Source organism: Myotis yumanensis, unplaced genomic scaffold, assembly GCF_028538775.1.
Source record: "Myotis yumanensis isolate MYYU_CA2020_CCGP unplaced genomic scaffold, mMyoYum1.0.hap1 SCAF_1, whole genome shotgun sequence".
Classification (NCBI taxonomy): domain Eukaryota; kingdom Metazoa; phylum Chordata; class Mammalia; order Chiroptera; family Vespertilionidae; genus Myotis; species Myotis yumanensis.
The window spans coordinates 171,470,952-171,489,057 of record NW_027223752.1 but is presented as its reverse complement, the minus strand read 5'-3'; the positions used below and the strand labels follow the sequence as shown (position 1 = coordinate 171,489,057).

Here is an 18,106-nt window from a genome sequence, read left to right as displayed (position 1 = left end):
ATACAAATAATACCACATGGAAAAATGTTATTTGTTGGTGTGTACTATGAAAAATGTATCTTTGAGGCAGAAAATAGGCCTTTCACATACAAACAGATACTTTCCAACAGTCATATCTGAAAATTCCCCAAAGGAAGTAAACATTAGGGAATACAATTGAAACCTTGCTCCTGTGAATATATCTAGGAATAAAAGGATGTAACTGAAGCAAGATATCTTGAGGTAAAATGTACAGAACTTGTTGGTTATGATAGGATCATACAGTAAGAACTGGAAGAAAACTTTAATATCTTTAGTTAAGCCATATTCACTTTGTAGATGGAGAAATTAAAGCCTTGAGCCATTAAAACAATTGCTTAGCTCAGTCACACAGCAAGCTTGTGGCCTATGGTAGTTAAACCACGGGCTCTTGGGTCAAAGAACAGTGCACTCTCCACCACTGCACAGTGCTGACTTATGACACCAGTCAGAGCTCAGTGAGAATGAAATTTAAAGACCTTGTTATGCTGCGCATGAGAGACAGACAGATAGAGAGAGAGAGAGAGAGAGAGAGAGAGAGAGAGAGAGAGAAAATGCTAAAGTAGCCTTTATTTAATGTAATGCACTAGTAAATACTATACATATTGTAGGGATTTTGTGTCTTTATTTGACAAAGTAAAAAAGCTGTTACTACCATGTCACCTGTCTAGAGGGCATTTTGATCTTTTATTCGTCAATGAAATTTTAAATAGGTGGGAATAACTGAATTGCTTCTGGGCATGATTAGAATAGTTTATTTCTCAAAATGCTGAACCAAGACTTCAGAAGTAGAGAAGTGAAATCTATAATCAACATGTCTTTATGAGTGAATTTCCATAAGTTTATATTCTATTCTACTGAGAGTGAGAATTAGTCTGATCTAAATTGTTCCAGATTACCTGATGAATGATGTACAGAATTACAGGATACCAATTTTGTGTGTGTGTGTGTGTGTGTGAGAGAGAGAGAGAGAGAGAAAGAGAGAGGAAGCCTCAGGAATGATTCACCACTTGCATTCAGATAATCATGCCATTCTTGTGTGATATGGATAGTCACTATAAACCAAAGACAGGATTTTCTATTATTTATACAATAATATAATGGCAAATCAACTTCACAAAGCAAGTCAAGTATGTCCAGCCCACCAAGATAGTATCCAAAAATGACACTCACAACTTCTATATGACACAGGCCAAGGATAAACATAAATATTGCCCTCAAGTTACTGAAAATAAATCCAAACTGCCTTGGGTATTTTCCACTCTGCTGACTTTTGAAGAGACAGAGTTCTCCAAATTAAAGCAAGAGCTGGTTAACAAGAATCATCTAAGTTTTCAAAGATATTCTCTGGGGGTAGGGGATGGGGGTATCAATTAGACCAGTGGTTATCAACCTTCCTAATGCTGCGACCCTTTAATACAGTTCCTCATGTTGTGGTGACCCCCAATTTCGTTGTTACAAATTGAACATAATTAAAGCATAGTGATGAATCACAAAAACAATATGTAATTATATATGTGTTTTCCGATGGTCTTAAGCGACCCCTATGAAAGGATTGTTCGACCTCCAAAGCGGTCACGACCCACAGGTTGAGAACCGCTGAATTAGACATTTCCTTGCTCCCAAGAGATTTATATTCAGTTAGATTGAAATAGACCATAATAACAGGCTTTTAAATGGTTGGAAGCATTGTCATTTTTCTTTCTTCTACTTTGCAAACCAATAGAGTTTTAAACTTAATTGATATAAAACTTTTACCCAACAAATGAGGCTGTCAGAAATGAAAAAGAAAATGAACAATAATAAAAAGCTTATTGACTCATATAATTGAATCATCCTAATCCTAATAATGTGATTACTAATAATAAATCTTTAAATTAGTTAATTCTTGAATTTAAAAAGGTGAGTCTTATTATCTAAAACTGGATTTTCAGGGAGACAGATAATTGGGATATGTCTCATAGGATAAAGGAGTTGTCACAATGTCCTTGAGCTGGCGAATTCAAGAGTGGCCTCTGTACCCTAGAGAGAGTGTCCAAGACTTTGGGTGTTTGTGCCCTTACACTTGCTGAATGCCCTAAGAGGACAATTTCACAGTTCATACCAAAAAAAATCATTTCTTTAGCCACTTCGGTTAAAACAAATTCAATGTGTTATACAAATGTTTTTCCTTGTTTTATGTGTGTGATTTTTATAACTCAAGCATTATTTCAACACAATTGAATGTGTTGGCGATTTGAGTGTGTACCAACCATAAAAAAGATGTAAAGGTATTATTGTAAAAGAGCAATGGTGGATTGTCAGTTAAAGGCCCAGCCGATAAGGAAAAATTCTCACATTTATAAAATGCCTTCTAAGTTATCCATTGATTCTGTGAATTAAAATTTCTAGCTTGCATATTAACAACCATTATTTTAATAATTTTTAACTTACCCAATATCTAAAATAGGTTTTCTTGTTTTCATGTAACACCAACACTGTTTCAACAAATATTTTTTCTCATTTGTAGAGAAAAAAATGGGGCTAAGAAATATTTAGTGTCTTGACCTACTTCAGCATATTAATAAGTTAGATTCAAAGTTGGTCAGGTTAAGTCAGGTTTTTTTTTTTACTAACCTATTCCAACTATCAGATTAAGCAATGCTTAATATTTTAAAATAGGTAATAATATTTGAGACTATTGATTCTCAGGACAAAAAGAGTTCTCATTAAACACAAACACAATTTTTCTTATTAATTTGAATGATTAGTTTATACAGTGAGTGAGGAATTTACTAACCTGAAAGGTATGCTAGAGACTACACCAGTCTGTATATATCAAATTGTGCCTGTATATATTGTGATTAAGAATGTAAATTGCCAATCATCTTCCTAGTATCCTGTATCAATTTTCTTGAGAAAAATTTTCATGTGCTGGATTTTCACTTTGTGAGAATTCACATTATAATTATTCAAATATTTGCTGTTTCTGTATTGGAATCAACTTGGAAATAAATTAATCTAAGGAATGGGATATAATAAACTCTAGGACTAATTCTAAAACTCAGGAAAATTTACTAAGTTACCACATGCCTAACACTATCCTAGGCATTTCATGTACATTACCTCAAGTGATCTTCTCAATATTCCTATGAGGTAGGGACTGTGTTCATTCCATTTTATAGCTGAGGAAAATTTATATAACTTTTCCATGAATCCACAAATAGTGAGTGACAAAGTTGGGATTTGAAACTAGACAGTTTGGCTCCAGAAAAATTACAAATGTGACACTAAGTGATTAATTCACTAATAGTTATTTCCACTTTTTTTCCTTCTCCTCCAAGTGCCATATTAACTGCACTGACGTTAATATTAGAACCCCAAATGAGTAGGTAGGCAAAAGTCTACAATGCCTTTCAACCAATCCCCTAAGAATGAACTGAATTCAGAATATTAAGAAAATTGTTATAACTAAGTAGAAATTCATTCATATATCTGTTGTCTTAGTGATACTGTTGTAATAAGCTAGTAATTAATAAGAAGTAAAGAGCAAACGCAAAGCAAACGCAGATATAGGCATTGCCATCTGGGAAGCTTCACCAAGAAGCTGTAATTTCACACTCCCCATAGAACCTCCAGCCCATTCCCTGCAGATTATTGGGGGAAGGGGTTCAACAAAGGGGAGATAGGTACTAGTAGATGTTCAGTAAAGTTGGGGTGACTAGGGAAGGCGCCTGTCAGTCAAACCTGGGAACAGAGATCATTGTCCAGAATGGGCAGGGCCACTGCAAGTTCATGAATGTTTGGGGAGACATAATCTCCCAAATAAAGGAATTGTTTCTCTTGGCTCTTGCTTCACTCCTGGCTCTCTTGCATTCACCCATGCTTCCTTCATAGCCATGTGGCCTTGCGGACCCCACATGCAATGGATTGATGGACTGCAACTGGGAACACAAACTAAGTTAGCCGGATGCTGGACTAGGCACTGCTCAAATATGAAGCAAAATTCCTGGACACTGGCTTTGATTCTAGCTCTGCTGAAGCCACAGCTACACTTTTCTATGGTGGGGCAAAGGGAAATGGGACCTTGGAAACTCAGGGGTTTAACTCCACAGAAATAAAGCTTTCTACAATAACTCATCCTCCCATGCGAGTCTCAGAAAAAATGCCTTTTCTCAGGATATCGCAAGAAGCTCACTCGGCCAAGCAACAGGTGGGGATGTGGAGCTGTCCCCACCAAAAACATTAGTTGTTGGTTTAGATGTGCCAAAGTGGCTATGAGATGTAGAAATGGCTTCTGAATTACTCAAAGGGTAAATCTCTATCCCTATTATTTTCTATCAGAAATATTCAGCTATTGTAGTTTTATTACATTGGAAGGGTATAGGATTGTAGAGGAAGATTTTGAAGAACAATGTCCTTTGGTTTCACTGTAAGGCATACCATCCTAGTAAAACTTTATATTATCTCCAAACCTATGTTTCCTAATCAGTAAATAAGAATAATGAAGCTGAACCTGAAATGTTTTGATGGAAGTAATGTGTGTCAAGTGCCAGGCACAATAAATGGTAGCTGTTAGTAGCTGTTGTGATGATACTTATTTGGGTTAACTTTGATACAACTAATTTAGGTTTAGGCCAGAATATGACTGATTAAAAAGATTAAAAAGCAGTTCACATTTCAGATGAGCAGGATACCAAGAATGAAACCAATGACATTGACATTTTTGACTACTAACCTCACAATATAATTTATTATTGACTCTTACAGACTAATGATTGCCTTAAAATAGAACCTGCTTAGAATATTATTTAACTTATGCAACAAAAGATTGATTAAAGCTTTTTTTAAGCAAAGAGGAGGAGAGCCAGCGCATATTAATTAAAATGTCAGAGAAACTGAAACTAATCTATACCTACGCATGCATTATCATCCAAACCAAAATGTTCCCATTAGGAAAAATAATAAATCCTGGGTTGCCATAGCAATGGCTGGACCACTAGTAAACATGGCCAGAGAAAATACAGGGAAAAACACAATAGGGGACTAATATTGAATGTTGTGGTTACTTCTATTTAGAAGCTAGTTTTGGTTATTCTATGAATATATTATTCTACAAGACAAAATTTCTATTCAACTTTAGAAAATTATTTTTCTTATGCTTGCCTGAAGCTTAGGTACCATATAGTGGCCTTTCCAGATATAATTAATGCTGCTAATGATTCCCATGCTGATGTTGATATTGAGAGCAACAGTACAAAAGGATCTTGTTTGCTAACTAAAAGAGCTTTTGCTAACACTGGACAGGCACTATGATCCTATCCTGATAGTGCTATAATGACTCACAGGAATTCAGTAACAGGAAAAGAGACACTTACTACACAGGAATTGAATGTCCCTTAGAGTAAATTCCTGCTTTGACAATCACTGTTTAGCAATGTTCATCTCAATTTGTTCCCAAAGATGAAGAGGAAGTTGGAAAGTGATAACTGAGAAAAAGAATCTAAATTATTTGGATTAGATAATTCTTTACAAGTTAAAATATTTATCCGAGGCTTGAAATGTGACTTCATCAATAAAAGAATGGGTAATGACCCCGTAAATTAAAAACTTTTCTGAGACTCTCAACTGCTCATTGTTTTTTCTCAATATCTGAATAATTACAATCAGCAGGATAAAATTGCCAGAGAGTTCTAGGATGATCATGTCAACCTTTAGGTAGAGACTATTAAAACATAAGTAGTGAAGAAAGAATGCTAAACAAAAGGATCAAGGACTGAATACTTTTCCCATTGGGTTTATTTCCATATCAGTTCACTATTCTTGTAGTAGATCCCCCATTTTAGGTAAGCTCTGTTGAGAGTAATTAAGCTAAACAGAAGTTATAAGTAAAATGATCACTAAAGCAACTCATATGTTACTTAAGGTAATACAGGAATTAATAATGTATAGTATTTACTTAACTTTCTTCCAACTTCTCTTTTTGTGAACTTTGTTTTTATAAAAATCCATTCTATATCTTTGGGAAGTTGGTTTAGAATAATTCTTACTACAAGAAAATGTTATATAAAGTATTTGATGCCCCCAAAGGAAAAATTAGTAGAATCAATTCTATTTAGATATTCTTCCTCAAAATGATTATAGTCATAGCAGTTCCTTCTTCCAGATTTTTTAAATTACTATTATCTGGCACTGGGTTGTCCATTTATCCCTATCATCTCTTCTGCTGAAGTTTGGGTATTGACTTACCTTTTATAAGAAGCTCCTTTCCCTATATTTGATGCTTACTTTCATAGCTAAGAATCAAAATAATCCACTTGTATCTATCTTATGTTCTGTTATTCATACCTGTCCATAACCTTTTCCCAAGGACGAGGACTAGGTAGTAATATGGTAAGTCACTGTGATAGGAAGAAATGAAAAATAAAAAAAAAATAAGTGGAAAACTATATCATCCATTTATGCATTCATTTAGCAAATTATATCTTTATGTGTTTAGAACTGTTACTAAACAAACAAACAATATTAAATATGTACCTTACGTTCAAAGCACTTGTAGTCTGGTAAAGGAGATAAGAGATACACACAAATAACTGTGACAGATTTGGAAAACAAGTGCCATAAGACTAAGAAATATGAGCATCCAGAAGAGACATAAATTGTTTCTCTATATCAGGGGCCCTCAAACTTTTTAAACAGGGGGCCAGTTCACTGTCCCTCAGACCGTTGGAGGGCCAGACTATAGTTTAAAAAAAAAACTATAAACAAATGCCTATGCACACTGCACATATCTTATTTTAAGGTAAAAAAACAAAACGGGAACAAATACAATATTTGTATGTGCATGTGGCCCACGGGCTGTAGTTTGAGGACCCCTGCTCTATATTATTCATCTTACAATGGGCAAGATTAAAAATTCTTGGGATCTAGAGTAAAGAAAATTCATTCCCTCACTATCACCTTCAGCTCCAGAGACATTCCAACTACCTACTAGACAATTTCAATTTCACTGGATGTCTCTATTTGAAAATCTTATTAGGATTTCAAACTCACTATGTCCCAAACAAATACATCATTTTTTCTCTCTAAACCATCTATCTTTCCCTATGTTTACTCCCAAGTCATTTCCCTACTTGTATTATTAAAATAACCCTCTCTGTACACCTCAGTCACTTTCTCCCTCAGTGCCAGTCAGTAACATGTCAAATCACAGAGTTTCTACTTCCTTATAACTTTTCCCCAGACCTATCTTTTCACTTTATTGATAGACTCTTAGACTTGCAATAACATCTGAACTATTTTCTTGAACTTTTACTTTTCCTGACTACAATATTCAACCTCTATCCTGCTCACAGATTAATCTTTCCAATTTATAGCCCAATCATGTAATTCCCATACTCAAACACATTTAGAGGCTCTAAACTAATAAACTATATGAGTCAATATTTCTCATCCTGGTATTCAACATATGCTGAGGCTGTATTTCTAAGCTCATTTCCCAACATTTATCTATGTCCAACCTGTGATTGCCTTACATTGCTAGTCTAGACTCTATTGATGTTTAATATTCCTATTCAGGAAGCTACATTCATCTGGAACCTCCTCATTTTCAAGATTCATAGTTCATGATAATTTCCATTTTTATATGAAGACATTTCTGATGTCCCTATACCCAAAACTAAGCTAGCTATGAATTCTCCATATCACTCTTGATTTACCACTCAAAGCCTACAGTATAATCACACTAATAATTATTTGGGTCCTCCTTCCCCCCAACCCCCACTTCTAAGGCAAGGACTGATTGATCTCTATAAACCTTCAGCATTTAGTATAGTATGCCTTTCAGTGTGTATAATCTATCTCTTTTTCATGAAATTGAATGTTAAATCACTAACAAATGAATTTCTCCAAGCAATTAAATTCTTCCTCTGATATCAATACAGTGATGTTTGTTCCTGCCTGCAAATGCCTAAAACATATTAATCTTTCCTAAATTAGTGTAAAGTTCAAAAAGCAAATGGCACTTGAAGAGGCAATTGCTTTCAGGGCCTCCATTTTCTTGGAATCCCTCATCATTTAACTTCTCTCAGACCCAATAGTCAACAGCTCATTGACTGAGACTTAAAAGCCAAAGGGGCTTAAAGCCACAGTAGGAGTCTGTTCAGTTTGAAATATAATTTGAAAACCTCAGGAAAGAATGACAGTTCCTTTTCAGGAACCTCCCATACATATCTCACAAAACAGCTTTCCAAATTGGAGATAGTATAATATTATACCACCAACCAAGTAATAAAAAGTAATTCACTGCCAAGTAGAAAGATCCCCTTGATTTTCACAAGGAGCACAAAAGACTATATTGTATTTATTTAAATCTCAGGCTGATAAAAACATCAGAAAGAAAAAGAAAGCAGTCAATTTCTCTAAAAGATCATTATTTAAAGAAATAAATTACTATGCAGAAAAACATGGATCTTCCTGACAACTTATGAATTTAAGACACGAAATACTCCCCTCCCCACCTCCAATAATCAACTCTGCGGATGAAATAAGTTAAGCATTCTAAGTTTGGGGAACATAGAGAGCTTTGAAATCAATGTGTTTCCGGTTGCAAGGGTTAGGGGGGGAAACGTACTAAATCAGCTTAGGAAATGCTTCATTTCCTGCCCCATATCTGGGAAGGAAAACATAAAACAGGCAGAACCAGGTGCAAAAAAATCATACACGTGAATGGGAAAACCTCTCCAACTCCTAGGCACCGCTCAGGTGGTCGAATTATGCTCCCAAGCTAGAGCCTTCTTTTCTAAGATACATGGAGTGGTTTTTACAAACACTGGCTTGAAGTTAACAGATAGGCTTGTTGACAGAGGTTGAAGAAGATGGTCATTATGTAACTGTTGTCTGGGCTCCAAAGGGAAATTACCGGACTTGGGTAAATAGTTCATTAGAAAGAAGACACCATTAACAGAGAGATTAGGCTCATTACCGGCGAGCTAACGGAGGTTGGTATTCTCCCAAAAAATGACCAGGTAGAAAAATCTGCCAGGTCATCTCTGGGTTGTCCTTCACCTTTCCATCTTCCTAATGCCTGGATTTTGCAGGCTGCTTGATCCTATTGATCCTATTCCCCTTTGCTTTCAGAAAGACATGTAATTCATTCAGAATTTAATGATGCCAGGAAAGCAGTGTCCTCACGGATGCTCGCAGACCTGAAATGCTCAGCAGCCCAACCCAGCCTTTCAGAAAGTATACTGACCTGACACCTGTTTGTGAGCAGTGCTTTCCATGCATCAGGATTCTTATTAATCACCCCCCCACACACACACCCCGCCGCTCCCCGTGCATACTGAAGGGTTACTTCTAAGGGAGTGTGAGTGTATTGATTTCTGGGACACCTCATACATACTCTTTATTTTAAGAAATCAGATTCTTAGCAAGTCTTCCAAGTCAATTTTAGGGCCTTGACAGTCACAGAAACTTAACCCTGAAAACTTCAAGATGCATGGTAAGCCATCATATGTGATTTACAAATACACTTGAGAAATTAATGATATAGGTATTTCAGGAAGGAGTGTGCTTATTTTTTTTTCTACATTATCACTGGATATTCAAGTTTTATAGGAAGCAAACTTTTTAAAAGAGCACTAGCGAAATTAAATCAGAACGGAGGTGTGTCCCCCTCCCCCGCCCAGGACCCGTCAGAATCAATCTCTCCCACCCGTGTTCTTCTATGATAGTCTGTACTTTGGTTCTGTCAGGCATTAAGTCTGTCTTGTATTAGACTTACATGCTTACTTATCCCAATAGCACATTCTCTGCTGTGGGCAAGAACTAGGTCTTGCTCATTTTTCATTCCTTGCCCCGCTGAGAACATGGTAGGAGCCTAATAAATATTGATTAATGTAACTGCTTACTGTGAATCCCTCTGAAAGGGTTACAAGTAAAATGTAATAATTTGTTTGCAACTGGTCATTAATATACTTAGGGCTCATGTAGGTACATAGATAACCTGTATCTGAGTTTCAAAACCTACAGTCAATGGGTAAGGTTTTTATGAATAATCCCCTGAAATGTTATGCAGAATGTTGTGTGTAGGTATGTGAATATTTCTGGAGCAAATATCTATAAACTTTAATCAAACAAATCTCTTTACCCACCACATATTCTCAAGATATTATAGTTCATTTTCCTATATAGGTTTACTCAACCTCTCAATTTATTAAAGCCTACTATAGTAGGGGCAAATATAGGCCAGCATCTGCAATGCGATATTTCCAGTTATAGCCTTTCACACATACATGACAAGCTTGTGATTTCTTGACCCATGTCTGAAAAGAGACCATTTTAAACGAGCACTTAATCCCCAGATTTTTATTCTCTAAAAAGGTCATTCTATATTCCCGGTACCTTTATGATGCCATCAACGGCACTTCAAGGCCCCTGCAGGAGCAAACATTTCCCTTCAGTGGAAACAAACATTCTCCCTGTAGAGCCTTCTCTATGCACTCACAGTCAACACCCACACATTTCACTCAGGAAAATGAATCCCCACCTTTAAGTTTCAGGGGAAGCTCCTTGATGGGAAACTGAGGCTAACAGACCCTCTGAGGGACATCTGATACACACCATTAGAGAAATAAGAGAAAATGGTACCTATGTTGTCTTCACTGCTACCAACGCTGGACAGAAGGCAAAGGACGGTCACTTGAAGCAGTTTCATGGTGCCTGTGGATTGTCGCCGTGGCTCCTCGCTCCAGTGTCAGCCAGGGACAACTCCCTCCCAGCCTGGCAGGGCCTGATTAGCAAATGGAAAAGGTGTGCGGACTGTGAACAGCCACTGCCCATTCCTCCTTATTTCGGGGGCTGTGATAAAGAACGGGAGGAAACACACACACTCCCTTGGGGAGTTCAGCAGAGAGGAGATTTATTGTTTCAGTCCCTTACAGGAACTTTTTTTTTTTCTCTCTTCCTTTGGCAGCCACTTGTGTTTTTGTTACTACATTATTTTGTCCGTCTTCAACAAAAAGGCCAGGGCGGGTTTTGAACAGAAACAGATCTTTCTTGAGAATGGGTCCTACAGCTTTCTAACTTTTGTTTTGAAAGTGCGTTTTGGAGTGGTTATAAAGGGACCTCATTAAAGAGTGACTCAGTTTGGATAAAGAGGCTTTAACTGCCCGAGAGTTAAATTTTAGAGCAAAATCCACAAGGAATCAACTTATCTTCTTTCTTTACAAATTGAAAGCCAGATTAGCAAAGACCGCCTCCTGAAGATAACTGCACAACCTTCTCAGATAAGAGCAGACTCTGTTCTAAGTGAGCAGAGGCTGCTTAGGGATGCCCAGGGAAGTGTCTCAGGATAGTCCTAATAGAACTAAGCAAAGACATATAAATATTCACTGATCATTCCTGGGTTTTATTGATGGAAATTGATGAAGAGGAAAGAAAAATTACTTCTAATACCCGCGTTCTCTTCTCCAGAAAATACAATTGAAATGGCACTGATTGGGATGCTCTAACAACAAGTCAGTGAGTTTGGGAAGGAGGAATTCTTCAAATCAGAATGCCAAGCAAGCTAGATACTCTGTATACCAGGGATCTGTTTGATATTAGCAGCAATTGATTAAAATCTAGTGAGTACACAGCCCCAACCCTGGCTTCAATCCCCGCAGGCTGTGCTGGCATCTCAGCTGATGGCCCTTTTATACACCTTTAGGCATAAACCTGATAAACAAAAGACTAATGATAGATCAGTATAGATAGATTCATCTGCTCCACCAAAAAAAAAAAAATCAATAACTATTCCAAAATTATACTTTTACCTGTTTTTAAGGAAGACACACATTGTACTGCTTCTCAGGGCCGGGAAGGACTCATTCTAAGAGGGGTTAGAGCAAGTCAACTAGTCAAAACACCCCAGAACACTAGTTTAATTCCCAGTTATGTCAAGTCCCAAAAGGGCCTCCGAGTTCTATTTTGCATATAAGCAATACTCAATTTTATCATCTTTTCGAATTAATTTTCTAAAGCAGACTACTTTTGGAGTTGTTGCTTTATTTGGTATATCCTGGAGAGTATAAAGATAGCAATAATGTGAATAGATGTCACATGCACATTCCAGAAATACGTTGGGGTGTGGCCACAAACTCACAGCGGAGTACTCACATTGCCTCACTTCCTGCTCCTTGCTCTGCTTCATCTCTGGAGTTTTCAGCACACAGAGTCACCACTCATGTTGGCCACAATCATTGTTATGGATTCAATAGCATTTTGATTTCTCAGCCCTGACTGCTGGGTGTTTCATGAAAAAGACTAGAAACCTATTCCTAGAATACTTGATAAAAATATTATGTCTACCTCTGGCCAGTGTGACTCAGTGGACAGAGATTCAGGCCAGGTGTCAAAGGGTCAAGGTTCAGTTCCTGGTCAAGGGTATGTACCTGGGTTGCAGTTTTGATCCCCCACCCAGTGAGGGCGTGTGTAGGGGGCAACCAATAAAATGTGTCTCTCTCACATTGATGTTTTTCTCTCTCTCCCTCCCTGCCTTCCTAACACCATTTGTTGAACAGATTGTTTTTACAGCATTGTATAGGGTGTCCCAAAAAATGTATACCCACACTTTAAATAATTATAAAGGCAGTGTTTATTAAAATACATTTTATTTTTAAACTGCGCTATTAGCTGTTAAAGTGTGTATACATTTTGGGGGACACTGTGTATGTTCTTGCCTCCTTTGCCAAATATTAATTAACCATATAGGTGTGGGTTTATTTCTGGGCTCTTTATGCTGTTCCATTGATCTATATGTCTGTTTTTATGCCAGTACTATGCTATTTTGATTATTATGGCCTTGTAGAATAATTTGATATTTGGGTAGCATGATACCCCCAATTTAGTTTTTCTTTTGTGATATTGCTGAGGCTATTTGGGTCTTTTGTGGTTCCATATATTTTTGAATTATTTGTTCTAGTTCTGTGAAATATGCCATTGATATTTTGATAGGAATTTCATTGAATCTATAGATTGCTTTGGGTATTATGGACATTTTAATAATGTTAATTCTTCTTATCCTTGAGCACAGTTTATGCTTCTAATTATTTGAAACTTCTTCAATTTCTTTCTTCCGTGCCATAACTTTCCAAGTAAAGGTCTTTTATCTCCAATGTCACTAATCATCAGAGGTATGAAAATTAAAACCACAATGATATATCACCTCATACCTGTTAGAATGGCTATTCAATAAATCAACTTACAGCTAGTATTGGTGAAGATGTATAGAAAAGGGAACCCTAATACACTATTGGTGGAAATGCAGATTGGTGCAGCCAGGATGGAAAAAAGTGTGGAGGTTCCTCAAAAAATTAAAAATAGAACTGTCTTATGACCCAGCAATTCCACTTCTGAGTATTTATCAGAAGAAAACCAAAACACTAATTTGAAAGAATACATATATCTCTATATTCATTACAATAGCCAAGGTATGTAAGTAACTCAAGTGCCCATCAATAACCGAGCAGATAAAAAAGTGATGGTACATATAATGGACTATTGCTTGGCCATAAAAAAGAATGAAAAATTTTTTTAAACTATATTTTATTGATTTTTTACAGAGAGGAAGGGAGAGGGATAGAGAGTTAGAAACATCGATGAGAGAGAAACAACGAACAGCTGCCTCCTGCACACTCCCCACTGGGGATGTGCCCGCAACCAAGGTACATGCCCTTGACTGGAATCGAACCCGGGACCCTTGAGTCCACAGGCCGATGCTCTATCCACTGAGCCAAACTGGTTAGGGCAAAAGAATGAAATTTTACCATTTGCAACAGCATGCACGGACCCTAGAAGGTATTATACTAAGTGAAATAAGTTAGTCACAGAAAGACCAATACCATATGATCTCACTTATATGTGGAATTTAAAGAACAAAATAAATAAATTTTAAAAGTTGGAACAGACTAATAGATACAGAGAACAGACTGATAGTAGCTAGTGGGGAGGGAGGTTGGGGAACTGGGTGAAAATGTGAAGAGATAAAGATATGAAAATTGATTGTTACAAAATAGTCACAGGGATGTAAAGTAAAGCATAGGGAATATAGTCAACAATATTATAATAACTGTGTAGGGTTCCCGGTGGGATACTTGAAAGATCAGGGGGAACACTTTGTAAAGCATCTGATTGTCTAACCACTATGCTGTACACCTGAAACTAATATAAAATACTATTGAACATAAACTGAAATTGGAAAAAAAAAAAAAAGACTTCTCTCACTTCTCACCAACTCCCTACTCTGATAGGAAATAATCTTTTAAGACTCTTGATACTTAAAGACATGAATATGGGGGTGGGGGATCATAAAGCACAGTCTCTCAGAGATGAGATATACAGGAAGTTCTTTAATACAATGTTGTTATCATTTGTCAGAAATCCCACTGTCAAATGATGAGTGAACCTGCGTGTCAACAGTTGAAACAATTGGACCTCATTACTCTGTGAGGCAGTCCATTCTTTAGTTGGACCATTCTTCTTGTTACAAAATGCAAAAATTTTTCTTTACCCTTATCTGCCTTAAGAAGCTCTTCAAGCCACTGTCATAAATTAATTTCTTTATGGACGAAACTAAACTGAAGTGTATTTATTCCATTAATCATGTAAATCATATGAATAAGTAAATTAGATTTTTCCAAGATTTTTTAGGGAATAAGATGGCTTATAATGTATTCAATTATATCTAATATAGCACAGGTATGGGTACCTCCTGGGAAATCTGGAGTATGTAAATAAACTAAAAAATAAACAGGCAAGTATAAAGTTCTTCAACAGTTTTCTCAATTTTCCATTTAGCTCAGCTGTTGCCATATACACCATGTCCAAGATTTCTGTACATATGTCTCACTTTTAGTGTGCCAGAAATAGTATCTTAGGGTAACTTTCTTGTCTTTTGTCAAATGATACCTACTAAAAGTTACTGACTGCGTAGTATATGCCAGGGATTGTTTTTTTATAGATATGTTCCTAGAAAAGTGTGACACATCAATGTGTACCCTGAGAAAGAAGATTCCTACAAGAGGGCTCCCAGTGGCCAATTTGAGTCAAATTTAAAAAACAGAGCCTAGCAGCCATTTCTACATGATGAGGGGGTGAGCGGGGGTCCTATGAAAACTGCATTTCAAGGAGAAGCCTGCACTAAACTACCTGTCTCTGCACTGAACTGCCTACCTGAGCCAGCCCTTCTAAAGTAGTTCCTGAAATCTTATTTCAACCAATAGGAGGACTAAGGCTTTTTTCATCCAATCAGATCTGTGCAGCTAAACCCCCATCAGTTTCTTCATCAACTAGACAGAGAGGCTCCATTCTGGCCAATCAGGAAAGTGCCCTTTAGACCAAACAAACTGTGAGGATTTAGAGTCCTCATTTACATGAGGACTAACTAATCAGGGACCAGGATCAGGGACTTCCATCTATATTGGTCAGCACCCTTCCGGCTCTGAGAGCAACTTTTCCTTTCCAGTGAAGACTGGAGACTGTGTTTTCCCCACTGGAGCTGAAACACTGAAGATGGAACACAGAAATCCCTCTGGAATAGAGCGGAGCAGACCAGGGAGGAACAAAGAAGACCAGTGAGGAGCAGAGCAGACCAGGGAGGAGCAGAGCAGAGCAATCTAGCCAGAGAGGGGCCTGGCCCCAGGGCCGCCTCCTTGCCTCAGGGCCTCCCAACAGCAGGGCTGTTTTCACAGCTGTGCTATATCACAATTGCGCTGTTTGCACTAAATAATTTTCTTCTTGACCGCACCCCAAATTGGGGAATCCAGTTGGTGTAGAACTGACTATGCCAAGGACCTTCGGTTGACAAAGTGAATAGCATCTAAGTGCCTTTACTTTTCCCTTTATATATGTTCCACTAATTTACTAATTTTGCTTCATTAATTTACTTATTCAAAGTTTACTCCTCCTCCCCACCCATTTTAGTTCTGCTCTCATCTTCCCAAATCCCTTTTTGCATTGTCAATCTCTGGCCATTTCGTAACACTCAAAAGAATCTTTTACAAGACCAGATCTGAACCAATTTAAAAGCATGATGAGGTGATTTATTTACATCTCCTTTCCAAACTCCAGTTGAATGGGAGTTGAAGTTAATTCTCTAAAACTGTGTTGTTTTTTTCTCTCTTTTTTTTTCCCAAATAAAGAAAGGCAACTTGCAAGCATAGCTTTCTGGTATTTATAGAAACATGTAAACTTAAAGTTAGGAATGAAGTGTTTGTACTGGCTCATTTCTCTTAAAAATCCACGCTACACATAATTCCATGAAAGAGTTACCTTACTCATGGCTCCTAGACTAAACCCCAAGGATTCAAGAAACTGCTTGCTCTTTGTCTTATTTCATTCCAAGTCTTCTTTGGTCTTTTTCTTCCAGGATTCTGACTTTTAGCTTAGTCGGTGCCTCTACCTATTGATGTTTCAGTTTGGTTTCACTTGGGATGCTATATCTCAGATTAGCAATCTGCTAACCTGTGGAGATATTTCCCAGATGATTCTGTTCTACACACTCCACCCTGACTCTTGTGAAAATTGACTGAGATTTGTAGCCAAGATTTTTACTGCTTACTGAATGTCTAGCACCCTGTGTTAGGTAGGTTCATGTGGCTAGTTCTGGCCAGAGGCTTAAAAAAAATAACGTGTCACTTCCAGGACAATACATGAAAGAACAGGTATGAGTCCTCTATGTTTTCTATTTCCCTTTCGTGGCAACCTTTGAGACTATGCACTCCTGATGGTGCAGTCTGGATTCCTGCGTGACTGTGTGGAGCAGAGTCCTCCACTTTCAATACCATAGGTCTGTTGTGAATTTGCATGAGCAATACATAAACATCTCTTGCATCAAATCATTGAGATTTCAAGTTTATTTTGTTACTGAAGTCTATCCTGACCAGTAAGGATCTTATTTGTTACCTTCTTTTAAAAATCTTGCTTTGATAGAATTAAAATTAAATTGATTACAATTCTCAGACATCATCAGCCTCCCACACTAAATAGTAAACTTCTCAATGGCAGAGCATTTGTCTTGGTCATCTATCACCATAGTTAAGCACAGTGCCTGACACAAAATAATTAACTTTTTCTATCAACTAGGGTGATCTCTCAGCTCTAATACTTAACTTATATTGAGTCCTATTTTCTCCATTTTTCTTTCCACAATAAAATGGAGAAAATAAATACCTTTCTCGTGGAGCTGTGGAAATAATACATGAGATTCATATATGTAAATTACCTGAAGCATTTGACACTCCTCAGATTCCTGTTACATGACACTATAAAGAAATAACTTTTTCTTTGAGTCTTAGTTTACTCATCTACCAAATGACAATGACAGTTCTTGGTCCTAAAATTACCAAGTTGATAATATTGTTTCAAAAAGTAAAGCTAATCTCAGCCAGGTTTGCTCAGCAGTTAGAGCATTGTCCTGGGAACTGAAGGGTCTCAGGTTAGATTCCAGTCAAAGGCACATACCCAGGCCCTGGTCGGGTTCATGTGGGAGGCAACCAATCAATATGTCTCTCTCATACTCTTTCTGTCTCTTCCTCTCCCTTCTACTAATTCTAAAAATCAATGTAAAAAATATCCTCAGGTGAGGATTAACAACAACAACAAAGTAAAGATAATTTGAATGGAAGTATTCTAAAACCTCAGTTTCTACAGACAAATGAAATACTGGTGTTTTTTTAAGTTTACTGAATTAAGAATATGTTTCATAAAGTAATGCAAATAGTTTTATGGACAGGGTATTAATAATCAAGAACATGGACAATAATACATGCCTTACCTTGCCAAAATACAATTTGAGCAAAATGCAAATGGTTTTTGAACCAAGCTTTGCAAAATACATAATTTCTATTTCATCACCAACTAGAATTGCTTATAATGTTTTCAACTTTATTAAACTAGCACAGGCTTAGTATTCTCCCCTTTGTGTAACTAAACATAAAAATATCTTGGATGAAAAACAAAGCTGGCACCCACTTTGACTAATCCTTTCAAAACCATTCTTTGGTCAGAGGAAATGACATAGTAATGGCTTTCATAAGAAGATGAGTGTTGTATCTGAACACATTTCCAA

General features: G+C 37.0%; 1 protein-coding gene across 1 annotated transcript in view; it reads right to left on the bottom strand.

Moving 5' to 3' along the window:
• EMCN (endomucin) overlaps nucleotides 1-10,902 on the bottom strand; it is a 102,748-nt gene extending 91,846 nt beyond the window's left edge. The window contains exon 1 of the mRNA XM_070392105.1: nucleotides 10,648-10,902. Within this exon, the coding sequence (XP_070248206.1) occupies nucleotides 10,648-10,714 (67 nt within the window). The 5' untranslated portion in view covers nucleotides 10,715-10,902. The remainder of the gene's footprint in view (nucleotides 1-10,647) is intronic.
• Between the last annotated feature and the right edge of the window lie 7,204 nt (nucleotides 10,903-18,106).